This window comes from Lagopus leucura, unplaced genomic scaffold (genome assembly GCF_019238085.1).
Source record: "Lagopus leucura isolate 7727_CA_CO unplaced genomic scaffold, USGS_WTPT01 Super-Scaffold_73, whole genome shotgun sequence".
NCBI lineage: Eukaryota > Metazoa > Chordata > Aves > Galliformes > Phasianidae > Lagopus > Lagopus leucura.
The window spans coordinates 64,602,986-64,615,044 of record NW_024962252.1 but is presented as its reverse complement, the minus strand read 5'-3'; the positions used below and the strand labels follow the sequence as shown (position 1 = coordinate 64,615,044).

Here is a 12,059-nt window from a genome sequence, read left to right as displayed (position 1 = left end):
CCATTCCAAGCGTGGGATCTCTGGGATGACTTCCCAGCAAAAGAAATTTTGTGAAAACTTCCTTATTCATTTCTGAAAACTTTCTTATTCATTCATGAAACTAGTTTAATGTAGGTAATCTTAAAAGAACAAATCAATCTATTGCATCGTTACTATTTAAAACCTAGAGTTACAGCATAAACCTGTTTGGGGGAAAATTCCAAGGATCATCAGTCCAATTCGCTATTAAAAGCCACCTTTAAAAGTAGATTCTGAGCAACCTGTTCAGAACCTTGTCTCTCTAGATTCATTCTATTTTCAGAAATAGAGATTTCACAAACTCTCCTGGCATCCTGCTCCTTTATTTGATTCTCCATTATGGGGAGCAGCATTTTGTAACTGAGGAATCTTGTCCTTTCTTTCTTACCTTGGAGAAGAGTCTGGTTCTCCCTTTGCTGTTGCTCTCCTTCAGGTGGTGGGATGAGACAATTGCTCTCCTTGTACTCTTCTTAAGGCTGTGAAAATTCATCTTCAGGCTTCGGTTCGTCTGTTACATGCTCCAACTTACTGTTGTCTTCAAAGATTTCTTTCTAATTGTCTGTTGGATTTGTATCCAGTTTTGGACAGAGGGTGACAACATTGCATGTGTGGTCTCAAAAGTGCCAGACAAAGAGGAATAATCTTTTCTTTTGACCTACTAGAATATTCCGACTAGCACAGCCTGGAGTGTGCTTAGCCTTCGTTCCTACCAAGCTGTTCTGCTGACTGCTGTGGAACTTGGTGCTCACCTGGGCCAGAGCTGCTTCTGAAATAGTTTGTCCCAAGCCCATGCCTTTTCATGACCTTTCTCTGTCTGAAATGCAGGTCTGTGTCAGTCTTTGTGTTCTTAGACTGCTGAGGTCCCTCAGAAATGCAGCTATAACCTCCAATACATGAACTCTTTCCCTTGAATTTAGACTTGCTTGTGAAATTCCATCCCATCCTTCAAATCTTTAAGAAAGGGTATTAATCAGAAGCAGCTCCTGTCTACTATCAACTTTTGATACAACTCCTTTAGCAACTGGCCACTAAATGGAATTTATATTGCTTATCAGAATCATTTTAGGACAGTTGTCCAGTTACTTTGTCTACTTTGTAACTTCTATGTCCAAAGCAAGTATTTTCAGTTTACATACACAGATACTATGGAAGGCTATCAAAAGCATTGCAAAAATACATGTTGTTGGCATTCACTGCTGCATCTTCATCCACAAAACTAGTTATCTCATTGTAGAAAGCAATTGGTTTGGTGATATGCTGTTTGCATTTAGTAGATCTATTCAGGCTAATCCCAAGCATCTTTTTATTGGCTTCCATTATAATTTTTTCTTTAATCTGATTAGGGCCTAATAGTCCCAATTTAACCTTACACAAAGATTGAAGAGTCACTAGTCTCAATTTTCACTTCTTGAAACCGAATTACTGAATGTAAAGTGTTAAGCAAGAATAAGAGTAAACTGAATGGAATGAAGGAACCTACATGGTACCTTATTTGTTTGGAGACTACTAACTTTTATTAGGAACTTTATCTAGATAAAGTTTTTTCAAATTAGTTTCTTACAATGTCATGTAAAAAAATAACTATTTCGGTATCAGAAGTTGAACTTAATTATGGGCTGTGTGATGAGGTATCATTCTACTAATCAAAGTTCATATTTTGTGACTTACATGCTTACTGTACAGTAAGTACAGAGTACACCCAATGTATTTACAAATCACTGCACTCAATTAGAAACAGTACTTCTTTTGGTGCAAAATTTTTTGATGTAGTTTGAACGTTTTCTGGGAGATTCACACTTCATTATTCTCTTCTTTCTTCATTCAATTTTGTGCAAAAGAGCATCAGAACTACTTTGGAATAGATGAAAATCTTGGACCTGTAGCAGTCAGCATCCGGAGGGAGAAGGTTGAAGATGCTAAGGAGAAAGAAGGATCTCAGTTCAACTATCGTATAGTTTTCAGAACAAGTGAGGTAATATTATTTCGGTAATATTATTTCAGTAATTCTGCAGAGGAAAGCTGACTTAGAACTTAGGGTGCTAGTTGTTTGCTAACTTGGAAAGTAAATCTGTTATTGGGAAAGTAATGTTTCTTGTACTGTTAGTAAATGTAGTCGCTACCTAGATTGAAGTTCTTCTCTTCACTGCTACATACAATTTTTATTTTTAGATAGGCGTCCAAAAGGAGGTAAGTTGGCTGAAATTAATATATCTGCAAGAGGTAAACAGGGAATCAGGTAATAAGAACAAACCTGTGGGCAAATTTGGACCAAACTGATAAATGTTATGCTTCTAAGGATTGGAAAAAAATGATTAAGAAATGCAGGGGAAAAGAGAGGGGGAAAAATATGAAAGTGAGTACTAAAACTTAAGTGTACTTTTGAGTATTCTATTTCAAACTATTTTCTTAGAAGCTTTTTTTTTCTGTGAGACGTGCTTTATGCACTTCAAATAATTTGTGGAAAGAACTTTACAACTTCCTAAGGAAGAGAAATGGAGAAGTGCTGCTCTCTTCTCCTTCTCAGGGGTAACCTATGATAGGATGTGTGTGACTGGCAGAAGGTCGCGTCAAGGGTATTAAGAAGTGAAATACTGAAACGGCCTTCACAGTGAGGTGGCTGATGCCCCAGGCCTGACAGATTCAAAAGAGTTCAAGGATAATACCCTCAACTATCTGCTTTAACTTTTGGTTAGCCTTGAAATGGTTAGACAGTTGGACTTAACGGTCTTTGTAGGTTACTTCTAAGTGGAACTATTTTATTCTATTCTATTAATATGTTAATAAGATAAGTACTTTAACTGGAAGAATAGCTTTCATTATTATTATGGAAGGACATTTCTCTTAATTTTTATTTCAAATCAATTAGTGTCTCTTGCAAAAATAGTTTATTTATGACAGCAACTATGTCTGATTTGCATGCAAATGCACAATGTTATTATCCTTATGACTGCTTGCCTTTTATTACTATTAAAACAAGTTCTTGATATCTCTGGGCTCATGCACTTCTTACAAACATGCAGAAACAGATTTTTTTATGGCTAGTTTTTTCCTTCATTGCCAAAAAAAGATGTGCCTCTGTTTATGGAGAGTAGTGATTTAGGTTACTCACTTCTACGTAATGTTTCTTTTTGCCAATAAAGACAAGTTAGCGTGGCTTAAAAAATGGATAAGATAAATGAAGGTGCCATTAGCCGTGGCTTACCTTGTCTGTCCAACCTCACAATCAAGTACCATGTTTTCTAGAGTAATATGACATTAAAATTAATGATTTTTAGCTTTCCTAGTGATTTAAAATTCTATTTTAGAAAAAAATAAATCTTCAGAATTTTACTGAGTTAATAAGTTCATCAGTAAATCTCTTTAAACAAAACATAGAAGCATTTCAGTTGGAGAAGATCAAGATCACCAATTCCAACCATCAGCTTGACTTCCTGAGTCTCATCACTAAACTGTTTCCCTTATTGCGATGTTTTGATATCTCAAATATCTCCAGAGATATGGACTCCACCACTGCTCTGGGCAAGCCTCTTTTAACACTTAACCAACCTCTCCATAAAAAAATTCTTCCTAATGTCCAATCTAAACCTGTCCTGATGCGACTTGAGGCCATGTCTGTTTGTCCTGTCACTTGCCATGTAAGAAAGGAAACTGGCACTCTCCTTGCTGCAGCTTCTTTTGACGCAGTTGTAGAAACAATGAAGTCTCTCCTCAGGTTCCTTTTCACCAGACTAAACAAGCCCAATTTCCTGTATTGCTTCAAATAAGTTCTTGTTTTCTATTCCCTCCACCAGCTTCATTGCTCTTCTCTGCATGCTTTGGAGCAATTCAATATTCCTGTTGTTACAGGGACTTAAAACTGAACACAGTATGTGAGGTGTGAACTCACCTGTTCCACATATGAAGAAGCAGTCACTTCTCCTGTCATGTTGATTATAAATACATAACTGAGATAATAAGAGCCTGTGTCCTCTGTAAAAGTTATCTAGCAATCTTTTTACTCATTTAAGAAAATTGAATACATTGATATTTTTCTTCATACTTTGTTTCATGCTTTTTGTAAAACCTGAACACATTATCTAAAATTCTTTCTAGTATTATAATTAAAAATGCTTTGTATCTTTATTGAAGCTTACTACACTTAGAGGAGCAATTTTAGAAGATGCTATACCATCTACTGCAAGGCATGGCACAGCAAGAGGTCTGCCTCTCAAAGAAGTACTAGAATATGTAATACCAGAGCTGAGCATTCAGTGCCTGAGGCAAGCATCCAACTCACCCAAAGTACCTGAACAGCTACTTAAATTGGATGAGCAAGGGGTATGTAATGTATGACTTTTATTTAAAGATAATTCAATTAGAATATATTTGTGGCAGTGGGGATTTAAAATATTTTGCAGATAATATTGATAAGCCTGGATCTGTAATGCAGATCAGTCACATTTTTTATTTTGGCAATATTTACTTATGAGCTCTGCATTTCTATTGACAAAATGAGGTTAACTTTTCTAAATAAATTATTTTAAATATGTTACAGCTTGAGAAAAATGATTAGGCTATTGCAATCCTCTTTAGACCAGTGAGTGGGATTATAACTAAACTTCTAATGTCTGTATTGAGTTATTTCCATGATCTTTTTTTGCCCTGTATATACTGTGTACAAATACTGTATGAAAATGAAAATACTTCTAATATGTTTCCTTAATACTGCTTACAGGTAAGAATGCAAAAGAATATAACATATCTCTATATCTTAAATTTTTATTTCTTTTAACACTAATTTTCTGATTAACTTTTACAGTAGATTGAATAGAATCTTCCTTGGTTCAAACAATGGAAATTATAATTGAGACTATGTAATTAATTAACTGCACCAGTAATGAAATAATCACCATTTTCCCCTGAAAATTTATGCTTATGAAATTTGTGTTCAATAAAGAGAATCAGCCTCTCTAGAAGCTTGTAGGTAAATTCATAGCTTATGAATAATTTGGAAGGACAAACTTACAAAGGGATTTCATTGAAGTGTTAAAAACTTGTTTTATTACATTTAAAGTGAAGATTACATGTTCTGTGTAAAAGTCAATATCTGTCTGTTGAAGCTGATGGATTCTGTTGTTTAAAGCAGTGGTATAATTTTTTTTAATGCTAATTCAGTTTCAAACGTGGTTGCGTCAAACATTATTGGTGTCTACCAATCTTTTCCTGTGACAAAGTGAAGGTAGAGTGAGGAGTATTTCTTTTTGGTTTAGACTATTAAGCTGGTTTTGTGTGCATGTTTTATTATTTCTCTTTGCTGTAGTCTTTGAAGAAAACTTCTAATTTGAAATTAATTTTGTCCAAGGTCCATATTTTTTACTGTTTTTGTCAGTGCTTCTGGTAAAACAACAAAGGAAATCAGTAGTGCTCTGTTCTGAATATGAGAGTTCTTGATCTCCTGTTGCTCTCAGGATTTCCTGTTTGAGTTCCAGAATGAATTTAGATTTAGATCTAATAAATAATATTCATTTCCTAAAGGCACTGGATAGCCTAGAGAGCAGGGAGTACTTGTTTAGTTGACTTCAGTGAGATATTTCCCAAACTCACGAGAAGTATTTCTGAAAAATAGTTATGGAGATCAGTAACTTCAATGAGTAGTGTAGTTTTAAACATCAACTCTTAATTTTGAGGCGCAGTGGTAATAGCACTACTGATTCTTAGTACTTGGTTCTGAAAATTCAGTCTTGCTTTTAAATTGACTGTCACCATGCAAAATGTAGTGTTAATTATTTTATATACTGCTTCTTATGGGATAATTACTTAGATATAAGCAGAAAGCTGTGCATAGAACCGGCATGAGATCCATTTATGCTTTTAATCCCCTTATGTACTTTATGCTTTCAGTTTATTAATTAAGTAAATATAAAAAGTTATGCATTGTAGCTGAAAGTGATAAGTGCCTGAAATATCATGAATTTAAAAATATGAATCGTGATCTAGAGATTTAGTACTGTCATCAGAATAATAAGTATTTTGTATAACAGTCTATTACATGTTTGCATAGTTCTTCAGCAGACTGAAAGTTCTTTCAGTGTTATGAAGCAGGTAGTGAAAGAAATCAGTAGTTCCAGTGAAATCTAAAGTGGGTTGTGGAGAAAACATGGCTAAAGCATTGTCCTTAAAATGACAGTAGAAAGCTGATGCAAAGTAAATGGTTGACATGATTTGAGAATGTAAGTAGTTCCCAGTTATTCTGCCATGTGCTGATCAGTGTTAGATTTGACTGTAAATTTACAGGAAAATTCATTAGTTTATCTACAACCTTGACAGGATTTCTTTTCTCTTTAATTCCACTCCACATTTCTACTAATGGTTTATGGTATATATACTTTTTGATACCAGTCATCACTCTATGAATGTTCACTTCTCAAACTAAAGCTTGAGATCACAAAAAGCCCTAAGAAAATATGAGCTTTGAATGTGGTGATATTTAGCTGCTTTTGAGGTTCCTTTCCAGAAAAACTGTGAAATCTCCACATGGTAAAAGGCATCAAGTTGTTATGTGATAAAGAATCTATGCTGTTTAAGACGACGAGGCACCAAGGTTCAGTAATGAGTGATTCTAACTTGAAGTTGTCATTTTGAGGAGTTCTATGCACAATTAATAAATCACAAAACACTCAAGTATGTCAATAAATTTAGACATTATTTTCTGATTATATGTTATTAAATTGCTCTCAATTACGCTAAACACAGTATTTCTTGTTTAGAAATCATGAGATCAGAACCATGTCTGAAATTATGTATACTTATGTAAGCATGGAATGCCATTCCAATACTGGCAAACTTTATCAATTTAAATTTTCTGATATTCTGATATTTTCACATCAGTTGAATCACCTGTTTAAGATACTCCCAAAGCTCGTTTAAGTATTTCTTTCTTAGGCATTGACTTTCTACAGGTACCTTGATTTCTGCCTCTACACAGGCCAAATGATTCTGAGCTGAGTTACTTTGCTTAAATCTACTAATCTTGTGGGCATGAGTGCTCCTAGTGCATGGGTGGGAGGCTCAGATTATTGCAAGCATGTTTGCAGCTGCTGTTTTGTTAGGGAATAGTGGTATTGATAGAATCAACCTTGTATAGGATCATTTAGAATTAGCAATTCTTGTCCATGAATTGAATACCCAGGATTAAGTGCTTCATAGGCACGATGGTTTTAAATCTTTGTCTTTACTATTTCTGAAGGAGAGTGTTTTAGCCATGAAATGACAGGACATTTTGGAGGATACTTCACTTTTGTTTGGAATTAATACTAATGATTCTGTATCTAATTCAAAAATTACTCATCTGGGAAAGAATGAAGGAGCATCACTGCAAATTTCTATACTGTATATTTTACCCAAGTGGTTCCCTGACTTGCCATTCACTTGTACTGTTAGTTGTTGCCACTACTATCGTAAAGTCCAGGAAATTAATTTAAGTTCCCTGTTTTTTAAATTGGAGTGTATTAGACAATGAGCTGGGGTAGAGGTGGCAATGTGCTACAAGCACTCTCATTCTCTGCTGAAAAGTGTCAAGTAACAGTACTGCTTCCTATAATCTGATATTTATATGAGCAGTTCTTCCAGTTTCTTCCATTTAGGGTTCATGCTAGCTTTACACTGAATAAAAAGTTCCTGGCATGCAGTCCAGAATGTTTTATTAGCTACATAGCTCTCCCCAGGCACTCTTTCAATGTGGAGATCAATCAGGGAGGCATTCTGGATGGATAGTATATATGGCAATCAAGAGGAAATAGCAAGAGCAGACTGGGATCTTAACCCTGCCTTTCCCCAGAGATTAGAGGTCTAACTCAGGCACCTTCAGCAGCGCACACATCCATACCCCTGAATCTTCTTCTACGTGATGACCCATTTCATTTCAAACTATGGTTATTTCTAGTTGATCTGTGCTCTGTGTGGTCTAGGCTTAATGTTGTTGCAGTGTCACTCCTCATTCCTGTCCTTACTGAGCCTGTATGTATTCTATATTCCTAACTGATCCCTGGTTAATGACCTTCAGTCAGAATATGTAGAGAGCACATAAAGATTCACCCTATGAAAAGCATATATCAAATGGAGAGGATGGACTGGGACTTGTGAGAGAGGGGAAAGGGCTGCCATTGTATATTATTACAGTCTGTTACATACCAGTAGATCAAGTCCTGTAGTGTGCTTTTACATGTATATAGATCTGCTGAAATTGCAGAGTAGGGCATTTTATACAAGGTTACATGGAAATAAATTGTCCCACTGATACTTTAATTTCATTACACGAAATGAACTTCAGTCTAGTTGATGTTTTGAAGGGTTTTGCTATTGATTTTAATAGTCTACTGCTATCCTAGTACTTCATTTCAATACATTTAGCTTTGGAGCATGAGATTCATAGTGTCAGTGATTCTGTCTGTAACCTACATTAATTTGGACATCTTTAGGATATTCTACTGTTGGTTGTGTATTGGTTGTGCTTGAAGGTAAATAATTAAACCAAGAATGCTGTCAAGTTAGACCCTGAATTTCATGGGACACAAGGAACCTCAATTTTAAAATCATGAAGCAGAAAAAATTAGGTTAGTAAAAGCATAGTGAGAGTTTCTATTCCTTCAGGGGTGATTTGGGGAACTGTAGGGTTTTTTTGTTTGTTTGTTCTAATTGATGCTTGGCGACTGCCTTGCATAGAACTCTCCAATAAATGTAACATTTCTCCATTTTACATGAAGTAGGAAAGATAAGGAACATTTGAAGTTTGGAATTATATTTTTGATGCTTTTTCTTCTGTATAGTGTGTGTTTCCTTGATTCAGTCCTTTAGAGTTTTAATTTTACACCTTTTCCTAGAAACTGCTGTGATAAAACATGAGAGCAGTAGCATTTCTGTGAATATAATATACTTAACAATATAGACTGTTTTACAAATGACTGAGGCGAAGCAGACCGTTCCTGTCACCTTTGATCTAATGTGAGAAACTGTCTAAATATAATTCCTGTTTTGGACACTAATCCTGAAGTTTAATTAGATCTGGTCTGAACATCTGGAGAGCTGAGTGGTGTGTATACAGACAGCGGATGGTGTCTGTCAGTTTGTGAAGCTCTACTGGTTTGTCAGTTAAGAATAATAGGAGTACTACATAGAGTTTCCAATTTGTCATTTTAAGCACGCATAAAAGTTGAGAAAACAGGACCATATTCCACTCAAGAAATAACTTTTTTTATATTAATACCCTACCATTGAGAATGATTTGTTTAAGAAAACTTCAACTACTGTTTGATTTCTAGCTTGAAGTATGTTGTTATAGAACTTGTATTTACATGTTAGAACCTTTGGAAACTGAATATTTTGTTGTTGTTGTTTAAACGGGCAATTTTATGGGGTGGACGCAAGATTTATTGAACAATAAAATGGAAATTATTGTTCTGTGAGTCTGTTTTTGTATTGCCTTGAGAGAAGCACATTTTCTGAATGGCTGCTATTACTGAATTAGAAGGTTGTGGAGGGGAAAGTTCACGTATAGGGAATGGTTCGGCTGAATCTTAAATAGAAGATCTAAGGGAAAATAAACCCACCTTGGACAAATACACAAAATTTGCCAGTTAAAATTCCAATACTATAACATGCAGTAGAGGTTGCTTCAGTACATCAGTAAGACAAAAGTTGTCTTGCGCTGTTTTTAGCTGTTTGAATAGTGACAATCTGGTTTTCTTTCAGTATATTTGTTTGCTTTTTGCTTTATATGGTGACTTCATTTCTCAAATAAGAACACAGTTTTGCATTTTCAAATATTTTCTGCTAGACATTAACAGTGTCAATATTATAATTTTCATTCATACTAATTTCCTTTACTCTGTAATTGTTTTTTTTTGTTTTATTTTCTATTTCAGCTGAGTTTTCAACATAAGATTGGTATCCTTTACTGCAAAGCAGGCCAAAGCACAGAAGAAGAAATGTATAACAATGAGATGGCAGGACCAGCTTTTGAAGAGTTCCTTGATCTGCTGGGCCAGAGAGTACGGCTAAAAGGGTTTAGTAAATACAGAGCTCAGCTAGATAACAAAAGTAAGTTATGTTTCTGATCTAGGGTAGGAACTGCTGTTCTCAAGTTAATCTTCTGCAAATATCATTTTATCTTTTCATTGTCATATCTTTGAATTTTGGTTAGTAATGTTATACGGTAGACAAGGATGATGAAGTATAGCAAAAATAGGAATTGCAGTGTTAACAATACAATGACACACATCTTTATTAGCTTTGCTCATCACTGCCCTTAACTTCAGCTTAACTCATTTTTTTTAGCTTAATGTGATTTTAACAGTATTTTGTCAACTGGTCACGATAAGCAGTGATCTTTTCTGCAGCTTGTCAGCTACATTCTGGAAAAAAAAAATCAGTTTTTGTATGCTATATGAGTGTGTAGTGAAAGAGAAACATAGTTAGCCAAGTACATCATTTTAAGCTATTAAATCCTGCTGTCCTGTGTATACTACATGTCCTTATAATCAAATGGGAAAGTTGCTTAAACTGTTAAAGATAAGCTGCCAAGAAGGAAACTGAGAAAGATATTATTAAAGGAAATTAAGGGAAGACCTTCTTGTCTTGTGTGGAATCTTTTGTCTTTTGGATAATCACAGAGATCTAGGAATAGATAAGTCCCAAGTTTCTTTGTTCTTCCCACCACTGTGTACCTGATCTAATCTGGTTCTTAGGATAATCTAGCTGCAATTCTTATCTATATGAAGTTATTTAAGACCAGTAGTGTTATTTCATTTGGTAAAAATGCTTTTCTGCACAAAAGCAGATGTGCTTCATTACTCAAAGAAATTTAGCTGTTTTTTTTCCCCCAAAATTTGTGAAATAAGTATTCAGAAAAGAACAAGGTGCAGAAAAACATAGTCCAGGTATGCTGTTTGCTAAAACTGTTAGCAGAGAAAAGTTTATAGTAGCAGCCATTCTGTAAATTCAGACAGAGGGGTACTTAAGAAATGTTCAGTGGAGCATCTGCTGAGTTAGAAAATTCCAGCTTACTTAAATAAGGGACTGAATTTCAAAAGAAACTTTCTGGCTTATTTTCAAAGTCAAAGTACTAAATTTAAATCTCTTGACTGAGTAGGATGTTGTATAAGAAACTTTTTTTTTTTAAAGTTAAACAATCTGCTTTTCTATAATTAGTATTTAAAAGGGATTATTTTCAAGATACTTTGTCCCTCTTTGCCACGCTCAGTGTAGTTTAAGCAGATATTTACATTGTAAGATCTAGCTGATTTCCCCTTTCTACATCTTCCAAACTCTGCCTGTCCAAAATGACACAAAGTTTATAATGAAATTAATTTCATTAAGGATTTTACAATAGAGGAATGCAATAATGGTTACTTTGTAAAATAAAATCCAAATAAGAAACTTAAGTGGAAATTATGCTTCCTATTTGTTATCAAACTAATTCATATTGTGTGAACGTAAATGAACATAATTTGTGCACACATAATTGATTAAGCCAATTGTAATATGAATGTATTCAAAACTATAAACACACTTAAATGCTTTCAAATTTAGGACTATAAATATACAGTGTAGTTACTGCTGAATGGTACACTTAGGTATATGTTACAGCAGGTTCCCTACAGCAGATTGCTTGAGAAAGCATCCAGATGGGTTTAGAATTGCCTATGGGTCCATTGCTCCTTGTCCTGGTGCTGGGCAGCACTGAAGGAGTCTACCCCCCCCCCCCCCCCCCACCTACCCTTTAAATATCTATGAGTATTCATAAACAATTATAACATATGGTCACTGCTTTCTAAATAAATAATATTTATTTTCTAAATAAACACTATGTAAAAGAATGCTAGAGAATGCTTATTACTTATTGCTTATGAAAGATGTAAAATTGTGTAAAAGAAATAGGCGAACATTGAAAAAATGAAGAAAAATTGAGATCTGCCTTGGCAGAGTAGAGTTCCCAAGCTCTTTCTTTGAAGGTAATTAGTCATACCTAAGTAATCCAGACATCAAAGTGAGTAACAGCAATTAAT

The 12,059-nt window shown here is 34.7% G+C and overlaps 1 protein-coding gene across 3 annotated transcripts in view; it reads left to right on the top strand.

Annotated features, from left to right (window-relative positions):
* Positions 1-12,059, top strand: part of SIPA1L2 (signal induced proliferation associated 1 like 2) — a 141,558-nt gene that overhangs the window by 63,641 nt on the left and 65,858 nt on the right. For all 3 annotated transcript variants that reach the window (XM_042877101.1, XM_042877085.1, XM_042877092.1), the window contains exons 4-6: positions 1,857-1,990; positions 4,147-4,335; positions 9,918-10,092. In XM_042877101.1, coding sequence (XP_042733035.1) covers positions 1,857-1,990; positions 4,147-4,335; positions 9,918-10,092 — 498 coding nt within the window. The remainder of the gene's footprint in view (positions 1-1,856; positions 1,991-4,146; positions 4,336-9,917; positions 10,093-12,059) is intronic.